Source organism: Rattus rattus, chromosome 3, assembly GCF_011064425.1.
Source record: "Rattus rattus isolate New Zealand chromosome 3, Rrattus_CSIRO_v1, whole genome shotgun sequence".
Lineage (NCBI taxonomy): Eukaryota > Metazoa > Chordata > Mammalia > Rodentia > Muridae > Rattus > Rattus rattus.
Window position 1 is genome coordinate 162,613,088 of NC_046156.1, and position 20,921 is coordinate 162,634,008.

The following is a 20,921-nucleotide window of genomic DNA, read 5'->3' on the forward strand; positions in this document are numbered from 1 at the left end:
TCATATTTTAAGAAATTAAATTTAAATGAGCAGCAAAAGCTTAAATTTATTGATGCTTATAAAAACATTCAAATTTATTCTTAAATAAAATATGTTCTTAATTAAAAGTATGTTCTTAATATAACTTTAAAGCTTTAGTTTGTCATGATATACCTATTTCATTACAATATTTTCTTGAGTTTTTGTTGATTTAACAAGGAATATCAAGCTTAAAACATCATGTAGGATAATTCGACACTGAACAAATTATTATCACATTATATTAAATTGCTTTCCTTTCGAAACATGTTAGAGCAATAGCAGTAAAAATAGCCTACTTATTATACTTCAAATTATTTATTTCAAAGCCATTCAAGAAATTTAATTAAACTACACAAAGCAATATAGTATTTTCTAGAAATAATGAACAAGTATAATCTATTTGGATGTTGAAATTATTTTAAAACATTATTAAATCATGGGTAACTAATTATTTATTACAATAATAATAAAAAGAAACAGATTTCAATAGAATAAAATAGTACAGATACATGAATTGCTTCAGGACAAACATGTAGAAATACTGGTATTAGGAAGGTACTCCTTAAAAGTCCTTAATTTATCTGTTTCTTCTCCCCTGACTCTCTTCTTTCAACAATGCTTTGTGTTTTCTCCTTTTAAAAGAGTGATTCATTAGAATATTAAAAAAATAAGTGCCACGAATGAAATAACAGAGACCGACCAGTGGAAATTCGTAGTCACTAAGATTAATGTTAATACAAAGAGATGCTAAAAAATATTTAGGTATAATATAAAAATAGAACTAATGATCCTTTAAAGAAAAATTACAAGGTCTCAATATAACAAATGACAAATTCAGTCTAGACCAAACTAATCTATTTTTAAGGACCAATGTCTGCTTCTTTACATATGGGTGTAGGAAAAAAAAATATATATATATATATATAGATATAGATATAGATATAGATATAGATATAGATATAGATATAGATATAGATAGATAGATTATAACACCAAAGTATTAATGATCAGTTTTTGGTTGAAGTACTTTTTTAAACTCAGTGATACAGAAAGGGGAATATGCTAGCATTAAATGACAATAAATAAAATGACACATAGCTGTGTCTCTATCATTTCAGAACTCATGCTCAGTACCAAACTAATGATAGGATTTCCTCTGGCTCATGAAGCACTCACTATTTTACTCCATTTTAATGCTAGGAAAAGGAAATAAACAGACAAAAGCTAATGCTTGTGGATATGTATGTGATCGAGCACAAACAGATCAATCCTTTAGCAGTAACAAAGTTGACTTGTATTTTCACACTCTACTACAACTTCAAGCTTATTTCAGTGATCCTAATATAATGAAGCAAAGGTAAAATGTTGATAGATTTATTTTTCTTTCTTTTAGGAATTGTTTATCTTATGTTGTGGGTACACTGGAACTGTCTTCAGACGTACCAGAAGAGGGCATCAGATCCCATTACAGATAGTTTTAAGCCATGGCAGTTACTGGGAATTGAACTCCAGACCGCTGCAAGAACAGTCCGTGCTATTACCCTCTGAGCCATCTCTCCAGCCCCTAGTAGATTCTTTGATGCCCAGAGAAAGCAAAGCAGTTACTACGTTTGAAGTATTTAACTTTTTCTGTGAGAAAATTAGTTTTTCTTCTGGCCAAACGCACCATTCCTGGTGGTCAGAAATGGATCTGAATACTGTTCTTCTGTATATACATGTTAGATATTTTGGGTTCTATAAACCCTTGGCTACCACTTGACTTCATGGATGATGTCAGTTGATAAATTGATGCGATATGGTTCTTAGGCATGGGGGAACGAAAATAAGTTCCACTCTCCCTGAGAGAACTTTTGCAAAGACTCTCTGAGATTTAAATGCGACTTTGTGCCTTTTGACACGAACGTATAATCACCAGCTGAAGAAGCGGAAGTCAGCAAGGGAAGTCTATGCAGGAAGAGCCATCTTAGTCTCCCAGTTTCTGAAGACTGTCACTTCCTCTGTGTGAGGTACAGGTGAGTAGCCCAACTTAGGCAAAGAAGAAGCCACTTAACTTCCTCTCAGTGGCAAGTTTCATCCATTCTAAGTAAAATGCCCCTTCCTTAAACAAAGGAGCTCACAAGACCAAAGGCAAGGGATACAAAGGAAAATGTGGTGGCATGCAGCTTTATTTCTGACTTCTCCATGTCCTCACACCATATGCATAGGATTATACCCCAGGCTGTAGATCTGTGCTATTTAAAGAACACTTAAATTATAGGGGTACTATTTGGATTAAGGTACTCAATAAATAAGGCAAATATGCTCGGAAGTCCAAATGCTCAAGGCTTAGTGAGAACATTTAGAGAACAAACACTTTGTCTTTGCTTGATTAAATGCCATGTCTTTCAATCCCAAATCCATAGACTTTTCACTTCCACCATGATTTTTCTCTTTGAGAAATAATACGTAGCCCAGGCTGTCCTTCAGTACACTCTGTAGGTGTACTTGAACTCGTGATGTTCATGTCTCAGTCTCTCAAGTTCTAGGAATACTGACCCATGCCATAAAAGACAACTATTGATTTCATATATAAAAACTTTGTTTAAACAAAAGTATTTTTAGTGCAATCACACTAAAATAAACTAATCTGAAGAAATGCAGTCAATATGGACATATGTGCACATATGGCCAGCTAGAAAAGAGTTAATCATATTCTTAATATTAAAGTTGTTAAGACTGGGTAAATACTTTTAAAACAAGTTTTTGATTATTTTTCTTCATGAACTATTTTGAAATATTCAGAAAGTCTCGAAACAGGGGGTTAGCTACAATGAATGAGAGATAAAGCACAAGAAAATATGCAGCATTCCTTATTTTGAATATTTTGAATACATCAGTATTATCAGTGTTTATGACTCAACTGTCCTAAAAGATATTTCTTTAAAATTCAAATTGAATAATCATGGAGTGAGCAGTGCATGTAGTAGTAGAAAAGTGGATAATTTATCATTTACAGCAAAGATTTTAACTTTAATCACGCTGAGCCTGCTTGGCAAAGGATTATTTGGAACGTTACTTTTATGGTAGACACTGCTTCATTAAGAAGAAAGTTAGAAGCACCTAAGTTATTTAAATATTCAGAAATAAACATTTCCATAACATTTCAAGTAAAAATATTCCAATTGCAGTAATTTTACTCTTTCAAATAATAGGCTATTGAATTCCCATTATAATATTCACGAGAACAACTAGAGTTATTCTACAATGCAATTTGCATAAAAATATAGCGATGACATTGATGTTTATAAAAGCACTAAATGATGTCAAAATACAACACAGATTCTCAATGGCTTCTCTATCTCTAATAAAATGCTTTTGATTCCCAATTATTATTTATAATATGCAGCTTCCTTCTGTGAAGATAGCACTCAAGCCAATTAAGAGCATTTCTTTCAGCCATATATGCCAGAGCTTTTCAAACAACAAAATGAGTCCACTGAGGAAATGATTTAAATAATTCCAAACAAAGCTGATATAGGAAGAATGCTTCAAAGGACTAAAATGAAGTCATTAAGTATTTTATGTGTTGCCACACTGAGGAAAAACAGAGGCAATCCCGAACAGTGAATGAAAGGGGCTTCATTGCTTCAAAACATGTTCACATACACCCAACACTGATTGAGTGTTTCAGTGATCCTGTGTACTTGTCTCTGCCTTTCCTGAGTTTCACTGTCACTGGTCTTCAGCAAGGAAAATATTCTGAGGAGTTATTGGTACTGTACCCTTGGGCTATTAGACTTTGGAAACAATTGACTAATTTGGAAATTTCCCAGGAATCTCATGTTGAAGAAGAAAATGTCTTCGTCTACTGTGCTACGGACAGGAAAAACTCGTCACCACATTTGGACAATCTCTTTAGATAAGAAACTGAAACTGAGACAGGGTCATGCCAATAGCAGGCAGATCACTTTTAACCAGAATGCTTCATTTTGTATCATCCCTAAATTTTGTTTAACCAAAATCTCATTTTAGAACTCCAAAGATGGACCAGTTGGGCATCACTGACCCTTTTTATTGGTTCTTCCCTTCAACTTGGTCAATGCTGAATAAATCTTGTTTCTCTGCCTTTCATTCTTATTTGTTGATTTAATTGGTCTGTTAGGAATGAGTGGCAAAGACCAGCTGGCTGGAGTTGTCAAGGTCTAGGTTCTGATTACTAAAATTGTATTAACACCACTTTCCATTTTACTAAATAGTTATTAATATTGGACCAATGGCACAGAAAAGATTCTGGTGTTTACTCTTATACTCAAAGTTGAAAAAGTTAAAACTATTACCCAAATCTTAACTTTTATGGGAAAGACAATATACTACTACTATCATTATCATTATCATTATTATTATTATTATTATTATTATTATTATTATTGCTGCTGTTGTTGTTTTATTGTTAGAGAGTAAGATCTGATTATTATTTTATTGCATTACGTTTGGCAAAGGAATTGGGTAACTTGACTGTTAAAATACTTTCAACTTTATAAACATCAACTAATTTCTAAACTTTTAATGAGAATATATATAAATGTTTCTCTGTTTGGTTCATTCTTTCCAAGATTTTGACAAAAAACACATTTACACACAGCTAAAACCATCCTGAATTGGAGTTGAATAGTTGCTCACCTGTCCTGGTCTGGCATTTTCACATACAAACGTGTCATAAAACACAGCAAATTGTGGAGCGTTGTCATTAACATCCAAAATCCTCACAAAAACAGACACACGAGTTGTCTCTTTAGGATTATCTAGAAAGAGGAAATAAAAAAAATACATTTGTGTACAGGATTCAATTTAGATAGTCATCTTATGGGCACTAAATACTCACCTACAAATAAAGATCATGTCTATTCTTCTAACAGAATGAACAAATACAATAAAGAAAATTACTACCTACCCTAATTAAGTAGTCATCAATACCCTTGTTATTGAGCATAAGAGTACTATTACTATTTTTTCATTTCTTTTAAAAGTATGATACAGTGTAATTGAGTTCAGATTATATGTGTGTCTCTACTACCCAATTATGAGATGGGATTATATAAATAGGTTAAATATTACCACTGAAACCACCTATAGAATCAAAACAAATCTTGTTCATTCCTTCTATTATATAGGAGTTTGAACTAATTTTCATCACAATGAAAAGATAACAAACGATGCTAACAGTTTTCCCCGATTCACATGGATCTGATGAATATGTGGACAAGAAGTAGAATAAAAAGACAAATGAACAAACAAACAAAAATAGAAAAAAGTGCTGTTCTTCAGTGTTCCTCCTGCCCTTACTCTTAGATTTTTTGCTAATACTTAGAGGTATAGGCACGTAGGATTGGACCATCCTCTCCTGATGGTTCTGTGGAGAAGAGTTGCAGGGTATGCTTCCACAATGCTGTTTTACCTATTGATAAAGTGAGACGCATGCAAAATATTTACTTTTATTAACTCATGTTGGAAGCTCCACTTTCTAATTATGCTAATGGCATTGAAAGAGGCAGAAAAGTTTCATAGGTAAGAAATTGCTTTCTGAGACCCTGCTCAAACACAATAGGAAGACTCTTCAGCTTCTTTCTAAATAACTCAAGGTTCTTTGAATCAAAAGCTAAATCCACAGGGATGAATGTGCTTTATAAAGCGTAAGGCCTGGAGTCATCTATTCAGAAAACAGTGCTTACACTAATCTTTTTTGCTGGCAGATGCTACAGCTTCTGTATAAATAAAAATATAAAGCATTCCAAGGAAGAATCATACTGAATAGCAGCTGGCTTATATTTACCACCTGAATCCCCCTCAGAGTCCTTCAGGAAGACTGTACTATAACAACGAGGCATAAGCAATAAAGGCTTGCAGGATGTATGTCCTCAAGTAAGGCCGTTTCTATGCATGCATCAGCTTTTCCAGTCATCCAAAGAGAGGCAAGCGTGAATCATTCTCTTGATTCTTAGGGCTCTCAAAAAACGTAACTTTTCTGCATGTGTTGAATGATTTCTTATCAATATACAATATATGTATATATATATGCATTATCATATGCAATAATGGTCAGATTTCACATGTAATTTTAGGAACTCTCTGGCTAAAATCCCAACTTTATTATGGAGTCACTGGTTGTGACCTTAATTTTAGAGTTTGGCATTTTCCACCTGGCATTTGAGAATATTTTCTTTAAAGAAGGACAAGAATTATGCCATGGAATAATGCACTGAATAATTACCTGAGGCAGACTGTATCACATGATGTGATTTTTTTTTTCTGTGCTATGTAGAATTAAACCTTTAGAGGCAGGACCTGGAAACACATCTGAAAGTGATTCATTTACACACACCGCTGTCCTACTCAGGGCTTGTGTGGGACACATTTACCATCAAACCAGTGTTTAAAGTCTAGTGAAACAATCTGCTGTATGTGTTTCTTTTTTCTTCCACCCTCATGGCATTCAATGCCCAGAACAGCATAATGGGACCCTGGCTACATGTGGTTGGCAGGTGGGCATTTCCAGCGCTTATTCCACAGATTGATTTCACTTAAGGGCAAGAATAGGCTTAGTACTTAAGAAGTAATTGGCTTAGCTTTTTACAGAATCATAATTACTTCGACTAGCTTTAGAAGTTAAATTTCTCAAAGTATCTGAAATAGAAAATGCAATTCCAAGCTCAGTGAGCTTGAATAAGGATCTTGAGTTGAGCAGACAGCACCAACAATCAGATTCCAGAAGCTCCAAATTGGATCTCATTAGATCTGGGTGAAGACAGAGAGTTAGACGTTTTCCTTATAGGAAAAATAATGTTTTAAAACTGATGGACTCAACTGACACCACCATTTATAACTCTCTAAACAAGGCATTGTCTTTGGAGAAGGCATGCGTGAGGATTTCAGATTCCAGCTAGGATGATGAAGCTCAATTCATTATTTCAGTTAGAAGCTTTTAAAAGTTACCTGACACAATTCTGAGACTCTGGGTGACTCAGACCTGGTTTGGATTTGTAATAATTGCCTCCAGTATCTCAGACTTGATGGCTGTGTTGATTCAGTATTACATGTACGGGATTTTAGGCAGTTTCTCAGCATGGCTCAATTGAAAGTTGAAGCTTCTTTTAAAAAAAAAAGTGTAGAGAGCTGCTTCGCCTTACAATTGATTCAGCAAGGGACTGGGTACTGTGAAAAAGTTTGCAGAAGCAAGGCTATACATGGCTTTTTAGTTCCTTTATTGTGTAAATGACTGTACATTTAATTTAAGGCTCTGTTGCCACCATCTCAGTTTTCCTAATGATTTTTTCTTTTGTTTATTCTTTAGGGTTTGAAAATATTCTTGTAGTCTGGGGCAGGACTTCCCCAACATCACTCTGATTCAGCCTTTTGGCCTTCTGAGTGTTGGGCATGTGATGCCACATCTGTATCCATAATGATTTTCAACAGTCTACTAAACAATGGCACAGGCCTCCATAGACAATGACACATTCCTTTATTTGGGAACAATATCTGCTGCAATTTTAAAAACGTATTATTTCAGACTTTAGCTTGCCATTTTCTAATTGGATGAACTATTGATTTTTTTTAAAGCAAGCACAGAATCAAGTGTTAGATCTAGAAATCAAATAATCAATTCGATTCCCAGTTTGCTGCTTCTAGCAATGTGACTGTAAAATTACAAAAATCTCCACAGACTAAGCTCTTCAGTAAGATGAGGTTAATAAAAATATTAGCAAGAGAAATTCTAATTTAAAGATCTTAAAAGCAATATATGCCCTCTATCCTGCCCAGCTGTGGTCATGTGAGCTTGCAACAAAAAGAAAAGGTGGGAAAATGGGAGGTCCCTCTAGCCAAAGTTCGTGCCTAAGGAGAAACAGAAGTATTGAAAGTTATACAAACAGGAAAAAGAAAAGACAAGGCATGGAAGAGAATGATTACAAAAGTCTGTTTTGTTAGTGATGGTTTTTACAAGAAAACCACCTAAATAAGGAAGGTTCATTTAGGCCAATGGGTCTATGTTTCAAAAAGGCCTATGTCACACACCCTGAGCTGAAAGCTACCTTTTGTCTTCCTATACTTGGTTTGGAAAAGAATTCCTGGTCCCCACATATACAATCCTAGGTGAGATCACCAAGTGAATGTGAGCAAGTTGGGCCTTGTGACACAAGGAGGCAAGGTTATTTGGGGAAAGTATACCCAAGTTACCATCAATACTGAAAACGATGGGTCATAAATGCAGTCTTGCTGGTTTGACAGTAATGTCATACAAGTCATTCCACTCACTACAGAAGACTACACACTGCAAAAAAACACCATGGCTGTGATCTTTCTAAACTGTGAAGAAGCCTTACTCCATGTGCAGTCATCAAGAAGTATTTATTAAATTTAAAGGAAAGTAAAAAAGAAAAGAAAATGTAAGAACTGTGAGGTACCCTTAAATAAGCATTTCACATATTGGTGTTCCTGAAGGAGAAGGGCTATAATTTGAGGGTGTAGAAAAACTCTTTACTAAAACAAAATTAGAAAACTCCCCAAATCTGGGAAGATCATGGGCATCCCTGTTCAAGAAGCATTTAGGATCTAAATTTAGATATTTTAAATTACATGATCATAAATGTACTTCACTAGGACATATTATAGTTAAATTGTTAAAAGTGCATAAAAAGAAAGAGTATTACAGTCTGTAACAGAGAGCAATGTCAAGTAAATTTAAAGGCAAATACAGTAGACAAATAGAAGATAGATCAAGAAGAATTCTAAATTCCAAGAGGATATAGAAGGTGATGTGTTCTCATCCTGATAGAACACAACTGCCAATCAAGATCAAGATAAGGCTTGCTATAACCAGCAAAGTTTTCTTCACCAAAAGGAGAAGTAAAGAGTTCTCAGAAGAAGATTCAATTATGGGAATCTTTGACCATTAGACTAGAGTTACAAGATACTTACAGAAATCCTACACCCCAAATAGAATGAATTTGGTAAATGCAGATATTAAGATCATGAATAAATTTCATTAGAACAAGTGATATGAGTCTAAAATATTAGAAGCAAATATTGCAAATATAGTAAACTTTCAAATTCACAAGATAAGAGAAAGAAATAACCAAACTATATTAAAAGCAATGTTGATTTTTAAGAAAATAATTTATATGTCTTGAATTTTCTTACAGCAGCTAATTTTATAAACCAAACAAAACAAATTTGCACCAGAGATAAAAAAGAGATTTAGGCAATTCACTACTCAAGGTATGTCAAAATACCCAAGAGAGCACAGATAACATTTTACTACAGTTGCAATATATTTAATTATGTACCTCTGTTTAAAAGCAAAGGAAATGATGAAAAATTGACATTTTAAAAAGTTATTTTAAAAAGCACATTGAAATTTAATGTGTATGAAGAGAATTATCTCAGCATAAAATATACACACACATAGCTTAAAATACAGGTAGAAAATTATTCAAATAATTGAAAAATTCATTAACTACATCTCCTTACTGATCTCGGCAGCTATGACGGTAAGGTTGTGCCATTGAGATAGTTCACGATCAAGTGGCTTTGACGTATAAAGTGATCCGTTTCCAGAATGAATGTTAAAGATCCTGTCAAGATCAGTATGGCGATCTAAAGTAAATCTGAAAATAGGTGACAAAGAAAACACATGGCAACGATATTAATGGTTTGCAAGGACAAACAGTAAAATACAAAGTTATATACTCTAATACACACTCTACTCAAAATTATAGGAAACCATTGAGCTAATATAGAATATAATCTGTTTCAGCAATTGAAACAGATGCACTATTACTCCAGGCATGAATTGGTACTTTATTTTCCATAGATATACAAGTTCTGCAAATGTCCATTATTTAAACTATTGCCTGTCGCCATATAAAGTCAACTAATTTGGGTGTATTTTGGGACACAGAGTAGTGTCATATGTAGTTTCACGTCAAGTGCCTGTATGCAGTAACCAAGTCTCCTGATGTTGAAATACTATAATGGCCCACCATGAGGTCAATATTAGAAACCCAGTCTCATTATTAATGGGGACATTGGAGACAATATTGCTTACATCCGTGCAATACATTGTCGATTTTTGATTTGTGATATCAATCTAGCTTCAGGTTCTTTAATCACATGTATGATTATAAAATAAATGCCTTAAGGACTTTTATAATTGAGACACTTCAGTATAAGAAATTCTTACGCATGTTTAAAGAGTAAATCTTCATAAATAAATAAAAACATTTTTTTTGGAAACTGATATCAGTCATCACACTACATGTCATTTGAAAGCATAATACTAGCATAAGTCACAGGGTGGCATAATCAAAGTAAACAGCAGTACCTTAATGAAATCCCAGTTATAGCACAATCAAAACAAACCATTATGTCACTACACCTGAAATACTTTCCAAATAAAAAGATAACTCCTTCCCCAAGTCTTCTATGACTGTTTGTGGTAGTCAAAGTAGTTTGCAATGTTATAATGTAAACTATCCTGTATTAATCCTCTCCATTTTTGACATTGTATTCTAAACTCTTTCATTACTAATTTGAAAGAGGAAATAAGGCAATAAATCAAGTCTACTGCCAGTGTTACTCCACTCGGCAAGAGAGTCTAGCTGACACTGAGTACTACTTGACTCTCATGTGCAAACTTCTCTGAGTGAAAAATATGTTCAAACATGAGAGCAATCTGCAAATACTTATCAAAATAAAATAGGATACTGAATTACAGGGTATGTTGGAAAACTGCAAGGTCCGTTACTTGTGAAGAAGGAAGACATGAAGTTGAAATGTGTTGATTAATATATAAAACACAATTAAGAATAGTACTAATCTCACTGGCTAGTCTCAATTCAATTTGTTTGTTTTGTTTTGTTTTGATATTGTTCCTCAATTTCAAAAGTAGTAGAATAATGTGGAGGATTATTTGGCAGTATCGTGAAAGCAGACATAGAGATCTGCATTAAAATTAATTTCTAAATTTCTTTATTTGTGTGTTCGTGTGTGCACATGCGTCAGTACATACACAGAGGTCAGAGGACAACCCAGAGCACTTGGGTTTCTTTTGTCCCATTATGTGAACCCTGAGACTTGAACTGTAGTCATCAGTGTCGCAGGATGAGTGCCTTTCACCAAGCCGTTTCATCATCCTAGACCTGCCTTTTCAATTCTGATTCATAGCATAATTTTATTTATATCTGTTTATTGGAAAATTATGTGGCAATTTTCACTTTGTTCCTTCAAAGTGTTTTCAGGATAAGCTTAATCTAAATTCTTTGATATATGTGTAAGCAATTCACAATAACTGACAACATTCATACCATGTATAATGTAAACCATTCAACAAATGACACATAACTATATTGTTTCCGAGTTTCAATAGTATTCCCTTGATATAAGTAGAGATTGGTTCTGTTGACACCAAATTTCTTGATGCTGATGCCCATATATAAGATAACATAGCATTCACACAACCATAAAAATATCCTGTAAGCTGTTCATTACTTCTAGATGTCTTACAATTATTACCTAAATGGATGGTGACACCTAAAGAAAAATCTGTACTAGCTCAGTACAACACAATATCCTTTCACAACTATTTCTGTCCATTATATCACCTACAGATGCCTTACAATTCCTATAATAGGTAGATAAAACAATATGGGGATGACCGATGAAAATTTTGAACCTATTCAGTAAAGGCAGAACTTTTACTAAATATTTTTTGTTTCCATCAAGAAGATGAACTCACTGGATATATAAAGCATAATTTATTTTATATGCATGTTTAGCTATATATATTTCCATTTATATAAGATACATATGTCTAGGTTCTGTCTAAATAACAACATCTAAAATTACTTGTTAGTACTTTCTATACCTAAGGTAAAACAAAGTCAAATATACTACAATCAACATGGAGTCAAGTCATTGTCATGTAGACCATTATGACTAACAGATGTAAATATACTTTCTGTAGTACTCAGATAAACATTGTTGTTTAACATTTTACTTTATTGGTAAATGTCCACAGATAGATTTTATATATAATAATGATGAGTCTATATGAAGACACTAACCAATTTTATTTTGTGGAGAAACGTTGTTATTATAACAATAGTACTTAGCTAAAATTTAACCCTCAAAAACAGTATATATGTTTCTTGTATGTAGCACATTTGGGCAGGGTTCTTGCATAGCATGCATAAAGCTCTGGGTTTGACTCCACAACTGCAAAGCCTAGAAGCATGGGCCAGACGACCCAGAATTAGGGAGGTAAAATCAGGAAGATCAGAACTTTAATGTCCTCATGGGATAAACTATACAGTCGTGATCCATATGGGTTATAGGGCACTGTTTTAAAACCAATAGGCAAAACCAAAAACCAACACATCATATTTTAAAATCTGTTTTGAAAGCTGTAACCAAGAGCATGGCCTACTACAGTTGTACCTCTGGCTAGAAAATATTAATTATTTAGTGGGGAAAATTAAGTATATCAGTAAATTTAAGAAAATTTAAAACACATGGTTTGCACTCACTGATAAATGGATATTAGCCCAAAAGTTTGGATTATCCAAGATACAATCCACAGACAACAAGAAGCTCAAGAAGAAGGATGATCAAAATGTGAGTGCTTCAGTCCTTCTTAGAAGGGGGAACAAAAATATTCATAGGAGGAAATACGGAGACAAAGTTTAGGGCAGAAGGAATGGCCATTCAGAGCTTGCCCTATCTGGGACAGATCCAGCCCATATACATACAGCCACCAAACCCAGACAAGGCTGTTGCTGCCAAGAAGTGCTGACAGGAGTTTGATATAGCTGTCTCCTGAGAGACTCTGCCAGAACTGACAAATAGAGAAGCGGACTCTCGCAGGCAACCATTGCATTGAGAACAGGGTCCCCATTGGAGGAGTTAGAGAAAGGATTGAAGGAGCTGAAGGGGCTTGCAACCTCATAAGAACAACAATGCCAATACTCCAAAGCTCCCAGGGTCTAAACTACTATCCAAAGAGTACACATGGACAGACCCATGGCTCCAGCTGCATATGTAGCAGAGGATGGCCCTGTTGGGCACCAATGGGAGGAGAAACCCTTGGTCCTGTCAAGGCTGGACCCTCAGTGCAGGTGAATGTCAGGATGGGGAGGCAGAAAGGGGTGCGTGGGGAAGGGGGAGCAACCTCATAGAAGAAAGGGGAGGGGGTGGAATTGGGGTTTATTGACGGGAAACCAGAAAGAGGATGACATTTGAAATGTAAATAAATTTTAAAAAATCCAAAAATAAAAAAAATCAATAAAAGAGAAAATTTACAGGAAAAGAACATTCTTAAAACAGCAATTTTGTTAAAACATCTCAAAAAAAAAAAGGTTTATGGCAAAGTTCAGCAGGCAGATGGGAGCACAGTATGATCATCATGTACACTTTTCTTTCTTCTGCCAGTACATAACTTGTGGTGGAACACACGAATATAAGAATGTATTTGCATAAACTATATGAATAAATTACACAGAGACATAAATTATGTTCTGCCTGGTACAATTACTCTTGGCTGGCAGAGAAAGCAGAATTGTTCAATTGAGAACACTCAGAGTCCCATGACCATGCAACGGAAGGTTCTTCACATTTTAAAGCTGAACAATTCATAAGAGTTCACTAAGAAATTACAAAACAAACATTTGAACTCATACTTGAATAGGTCACAGGGCTAGAAATTCAAGAATGAAATCCAAAACCCACAACAGACTAACAGATTAAAGGAAAAGTTCATTCTCATGCCGAACAATAAACACAGGTACTTGTATTTCTTTAATATACCAGCAAAAATGCCAATGAAAGGTTTGAAACATGCTCCCTCTTACATATCAATATCCAACATCATTTGCCTTTAAAATTGTGTAGGAAGAAAAGTCTAAAAGTACGGAAATTATTCAGGGGTTTCTGAAATATTCAAAAATTTTTTAAATAGCTGTAAAAAAATAAAAGAAAACAAACCCACACAATAATGAAGCAAGACTAGAAGAAAAATATGCCTGTCTATACTACATATTCAAAGATATATATCTATGATCTGTATCTGTGATCAAAATAGTCAGCATTTTAATGACTCAAATATATGACATAATCCATTAACATAATAGATAAGGCAAAACCTAGAAAACCATAAAGCTGGTATATGTGTTCCCCACAACATTCTATCAAAACATTCCCTCAACTCTGTGAATACCATAATTAGAATTTACAGAGAAACTCTTGTAAGCAATGAGAATTTCTCGGTCCCTTTATGACTTTCAACTCTGTTTCTTTTCATCTTAAATATGGAGAGAAATACCTGATGGGACTGGAAGTAGAATCTGGGTCTCTTGCCATTACAGTACCAATGATTGTGCCCACTTCAATATCCTCATGAACCTCAAACAGATAGGAGGATCGACTGAAAACTGGAGGCTCATCCACGTCTTCTATGGAGATTTTTACAATTGTTGTATCTTTGAATGGCCCTAAATAGTAAAAACGTGGATCCACATGGGTATTTTCTGCTTCCACCTTCAGAGTATAGAGTCTTCGGTTCTCATAGTCAAGTGGCTGTATAAAGACAGAAGCCATTAGTTAGATTTGGGAAAATGGACTGTCTGCTGTTCCCAAGTTACACCAGGACTTTAAGATCCTAAAGTTGTTCTTTAGTAAAAAAAAAATTAGACTCGGTTTCTGTAATATTGATATGTGTATAATAGTATTGTATATACCTTATTCAGTATATACAGTACTGTATAGTACTGTATTCCAATACTTTGGAAAATAAAAAAATGTTTTGACTGTTGTAGAAATTTGGATGAATACTAAATTTATCAAGTAAGGGCAATTTCATCCAAAAATGTGTTGATAAATTTTAAACTTCTGTGTGTTCATATATTTGATGACATACAGCTTACGACTTAACTTTTTAAAGCAACAATTCCTAAATTTTAAAAATTTGGGATGTTTAAAAATCTATGTCAAAGTATTTCCACCATTTAATGAGTTTATGGAACTATAAAGTCTTTATGGGATTTCAAACTCTAATAAAACTTCTGCAGTTATAAGACATATTCAAGATAAACAAAGTACTTTAAAAAAGGAAGAAATAGTTATACGAATTATATGAGAATACAATTTCATGATGTATTATAAAACAAAAAAGGAATGTTTGTTATTGAGATAACTTAGACATCGCAGATTTTAAATATAATCCCTTGACCCATAAACATTGCACAAAATGTTCTTTACTCAATCTTTCTACATTTTTTCCATGCACAAAAGCCAAGGACTTTGTGTGAATTACTGCTGCTTTCCGGTTGGTTGATGTTACTTCCTGGTTACATGAAAAAGTGGCCTTTTAGCAATGCTGGTCACTTGGAGTAATAGCTGGTTGGGTATCTTTTGCCTTCAATATCATCCCAGGATAACTGTATTGGTTACCAATACCTGAATGGTTTCTCTTCCTATGACATTTCATTTGGATCTAAATCGAAATTTGCTTTATTTTTCCTGTGATGATGGAGCCAACTGCAATAAAACCTGGCTACCTCTAAATTCTATCACTGAGCATATGTTAGCAGAGAATTTAAATTTATATAGCAGAAGGGAAATTGTGAACAATTAAATTATGTTCCAATCCATTCTGTCTCTTTTTATTAGCAACTCTAATTATTGGCTCATACATCTGGATAGCATGCTATTTTTATGCCCCCAACTGTGAGGATATATTGCCATTATTAGTTATTAACTGCTTTTTAAGAAAACATTGGTTTTACACTGGGCTTTTAATAACATGGCTAAGAAATATAATTACACATATATTAACTTGCCTGATTTCTGATCAAATTTCAGATTTCATGTTACAAATAAAAGCATATATTCAGAATGTCTAAAGAGGTCTCTCATACCAGAGCCTTCTAATTTACATGCAATGCAAAACCCAACTGAACACTCCAGTGTAGTTTTCTTTTGTAGCTAATGTGAGAGCAAATAGTACACGATGAAGTGTCTACTCTCAACAGAAATACTCGTTTTCAGTGCATCTCAACACCTTTTTCACAGTGATGATGCCTTCCTGTGTGTCCTTCTCAGTTATAATGTCAAACATATCTGTGCCATCTCCATCAATAATGCGGTAATCCACTTCGGCATTTTTCCCCGTGTCAGCATCGGTGGCTTTTACACTTCCCACAGCTGTGCCAACTGGAGAGGATTCAAGAACTCGCAGATGGATGGTGTCTGTACAGAACAAAGAAAATGTATAAATGTTAATATGCATATCCATACATGTGTGTGTATATATATGCACATATTACTTCATTACAATATATACATATATGTATATACATATATATGATTTTTTTAAAGAATATTCAAAATAAAGTGCATGTAAAATATACTGTACAAATTACACTCTATGTTAGATGTTGACAAATTAATAATTTCAGTATACTTATTAAAACTGGGAGAAAAATGTGGTATTTCATGTGTACTGTTGTGAACATGGCATTCTGAATAGTAACAACTGCTAATAATATCAGGAATTCTGAATTTGAAAATTAATTTATTTTATTTCAATAAAGAGTGTTCATGTCTCGAAAGGCATCTGAATGTGTTTACAGAATCTGAAAAATCACCCAATGCACAGTGAATATTTGTACTTGGTACTTTCCCATGCTATGTGAAGTTGTTTACATCTCCTACTTTAGCCGTAGATCAAAACTGTTCAGAACCGTACAGAATCAGTCACAATGTATAGGGATCTCATTTGTATCTGTGACAACAAAAGTAGCGAACAGTCTCTGTTGTAAGTAAAAAGATGCCCTTCACAGTGTATATAAAGCAGATTCTTAAAAAAGCCTCTTTCATTGTGCAGCAAAACATGGATTATAGCTAAGTCCTTGTCGTACCTGCATCAGCTTCCTGCATGAACTTTCCCTACCACTAATGAGATTTATATTTTAACACCTGGTCGTAAATTGTATTTCTGATGGGTTAATCGGCTGCAAGCACACTTCTGATTATAGCACCCACGTGCTCAGGAAGCTTAATTCACTTTAGTGCACAGAGTAAGGTCCAGACAGGTTAAACTATCCTTTTATTGCCTTAGCATTCCTTTCTTGAGGTCTTTTACCTTTAGTTACTTTTATGGAAGATTTGTAGTAAAGAAAGGCTTAAATATTTTTTCCTGGATAAAAACATGTTCTACATCATTATTTTTTTGTATTTCTCTCACAAAAACGCATATATGATTCATTCCCCATTATCCTCAAACATTATAATTGAAGTAACCAAATACAAAAAGACATTCTTGATATGCGTGATCTTTCAGGAGCCATGTAATTCTATAAATGGGGCCTCAGCACAAGTGACTTTTTTTGTTGTTTTTGTCAAAGTTTATTTTTTTATTCCTATTCATCCCAATTGCCCCCTCTTCCTTCTCTCCTCCAAGTACCACTCTTACAAATCCCTCATCCCATTACCCCATTTCCTTTTCCTCAGAGAAGGGGAAGCCCACTATGTTATCATCTCACCCTGCGACACCTAGTCTTAGCAGGACTAAGCATCTTCTCCCTGACTGAGGCCCAACCAGAGAGTCCAGGGAAGGGAAAGGGAATCCTATGGCAGGCAACAGAGACAGCCCCCAATCCTGCTTTAAATGTTAAGGGTTCCACATAAAGACCAAGCTGCACATTTGCTACAAATGCATGTGGGACTTTGTCTAGCCTGTGTATTGTCTTTGGTTGGTGATTCAGTGCTTGGAAGGCCCCATAGACTCAGGTTAGTTGACTGTCTTTTTGTGGTATCTTTGACCCCTCTGGCTTGCTCAGTCCTATCCTATTCTTCCTCGAACTCCTTGAGCTCCTTCTCATGTTTGTCTCTGGGTCTCTGCATCTCTTTCCATCAGCACATGGATAAAGCTTCTCAGGAGACCGTCATGCTAGGTTTCTGTCTACGAGCGTGGCAGAGGATCATTGACAGTGTCAGGGTTGGCTCTCTCCCATATGATGGGTCTCAATTTGGGATAGTCATGCGTTGGCCTTTCCCTCAGTCTCTGCTCCATCTTTTTCCCTGGCCATTTTGTAGACCGATAACAAACAAAAGTAAGAGGAAACGATGGTGAGGATATGAAGCAAGGGGAACCCTCCTCCATTGCTGGTGGAAATGTAAACTTTTACAACCACTTTAGAAATCAATTTGCAGTTTCTCAGAAAATTGGAAATAGTTCTACATCAAGAACCAGCTGTACTACTCCTGGGCATATACCCAAAAGGTGCCCCACTATACCACAGGGACACTTGCTCTACTATGTTCATACCAAGTCTATTTATGGTAGCCAGAAACTGGAAACAACTAGATGCCCTTCAACTGAAGAATGGGTAAACAAATGTGGTACATCTCCTCAACTGAATACAATTCAACTATTAAAATCAAACACATCATGAAATTTACAAGCAAATGGATGGAACTGGAGAATACCATCCTGAGTGATGTAACACAGACCCAGAAAGACAGGATTGGTAAGTACTCACTTATTAGACATTAGCCATAAACCATGCTACAAGTGACTTCCTTACAACCTAACATTGGAGCTCATTGCAGTCTCATCCATGATATTCTATGTAGTCTTATGTGTACTTCCAGTATCCCCATGGAAACAGCAAGACTTCACTCCTAGTTGGCTATTCTCCGACTGGTACTATTTCTTTCTACTCTTTCTTTTCTCTGGAACCCCTGAGGCCTGAGTGGCCCAGTGTCTCAGTTACACTCATCCTTCAGGTACCTGTGTAAATGCAAACTTACTATAAAGTGACTATATAATAGATGAAAAGAATGTGATAAAATCAGAACGTGCTGGTACTCTTCTCCATTCTATTGATTAGCACTTACTATCCATCTGTGCACATGAAAATATAAAATGAAATAGACTTTGAGTACTTATTCAATATTGTATTGTGAGTTCTTTTGACTTTTGTTGTCAAATATAAACACTCATTTGTAGTTTAGGTATGGTAATTGACTATTGTATAGAAGCTCCATAACTAGTTTGCAAAGTCCTATGTCTTCCCAAAGTGAATCAAAGGCTAAAATATCAAACACAACAATGCAGTCCACATTGTGCAATTAAAATTTGGAGGTGACTTATTGTTTAAAGCACCTACAGTACAAAATATAGAGACCAAGTTAGAGAGAGACAGGATTGTAATTAAGGACACGCTCACGTGTGCTTGAGTCTCCCCATTGTTAATACACATATATGAACATGACACATATACATGGAAGGAAACCCAACCTGAAGTATTTAAAACCATAGAAAATTATCTTTTACATAGTGTAAATACGGCACCAACTTTGAGGATTAAGAATCCAAACAACAATTAGCAGAAAACTCTGAACGGCTCATAATGGATGCAATAAAGGAAGCTAAACACACTGTGTAGAGAGAAAACAGGACAGAAGAAAAGAGAAATGCATCACTTTACAGAATTATGGACAGAAAAGGAAAGAAAGAATAGTTTGAGTATTAAATATAAGATTATGGCATAAGAAACCAAACCAACACACAAATAAATGAGTTAAAATAAAAGCAAAGAATCATGAAGTTGTAAACAAATACACAACAAACTCCACAACACTAATCAACTTATTTTAAAGGTGTCTTCTAATAAACATATTTAACACAGACTATAAAGATAGTCTGACCTGTCTTTATTTTCTTTTTCTGATACTTCTAAAATAACATTTCAGGCCTTTCTTCCTTCACAATAGCATACTTTATAAATATAAATAATTTCAAGGTTTTTCTTTACACAGTATTTAGCTGCATCACATGGTGTCAAGTTGCTTGTGACTGAGAAAGTGATTGTTGATTGCTTGTGTACTCTGTCCCTGCCAGTTTTCTCTGTCAAGTTAATATGCATTTATTTATAATTTATATAATTGATTGCTCCCTTATGGAAAATGCCTTAATTTTGTGCAAATATCTTTTGCCTCATCAAAAATCTTCGCCCTAGTGTTTGCATCAGTCAGTAGCATAGCCAACGTAATTAATGGGGATGAATAAAAGCGATCTTGATTTTCTATAGCTTCATATTATTATTTAGAATTCTGGGAAAGAAAGCTCCCTTTTACCCCAACGAATATAGTTTGTTTTATAATTATAGAGATTATTAGTGACCAGTTTGGCCTCAAGAGGAGTTGTTTCACTCTGTTGTATTTTTTTCCTTGTTTCCCTCTACCCCACATATTATGACAATTTCCTATTGCAATTCTTCTAGATTTGACATTGATAATCTGCCCACTTGTCTTATTTCTTTCTCATATTTTCCCATAATTTCCTAAATCTTAGGACAATTTATAAGATATTTTAGTCTGTTCCTATAAGTTTTTAGTTTGCCAGAAAAATAATTCATAAAATTTTAATGAAGTATGGTGTTCTAGAATCATTATATTCCTGAGCCATATGTATAACATTATATTCCTGAGCCATAATGTAAAAATATCTTAAATTCAAACAGAAGATACGTATATCAACTTGAAATAAAAATCTAATAAATCTCTGAGAGATAATTTCAATAGCACTAAGTTAATATCTTTCCGTATATCATCTTATCCTTCAAAAGGCCATTTGTACATCTTTGAGAAAAAGGATTTTAATGCTATAACCATAACAAGTAAAAGTAATAATAATAATTAGTAATAAGTAAAAAAGGTGATACAATCCAATGACAGCATAGGAGTTCTTAAGTCAGAGGATTGTTACTTTACAGCTGATGACATATCTTGACTTTTTTCCCTAAGTTAAATTTCCCATTTATTCAGATATTTTGTTATTCTCTCATATACTACAACCTGACTGCCATTGT

The 20,921-nt window shown here is 34.5% G+C and overlaps 1 protein-coding gene across 4 annotated transcripts in view; it reads right to left on the minus strand.

Annotated features, from left to right (window-relative positions):
- Positions 1 to 20,921, minus strand: part of Cdh10 (cadherin 10) — a 198,682-nt gene that overhangs the window by 9,983 nt on the left and 167,778 nt on the right. For all 4 annotated transcript variants that reach the window (XM_032898752.1, XM_032898751.1, XM_032898749.1 and 1 more), the window contains exons 6-9: positions 16,106 to 16,293; positions 14,369 to 14,622; positions 9,523 to 9,659; positions 4,681 to 4,802 (exon numbers count right to left, since the gene is read on the minus strand). In XM_032898752.1, the coding sequence (XP_032754643.1) occupies positions 4,681 to 4,802; positions 9,523 to 9,659; positions 14,369 to 14,622; positions 16,106 to 16,293 (701 nt within the window). The remainder of the gene's footprint in view (positions 1 to 4,680; positions 4,803 to 9,522; positions 9,660 to 14,368; positions 14,623 to 16,105; positions 16,294 to 20,921) is intronic.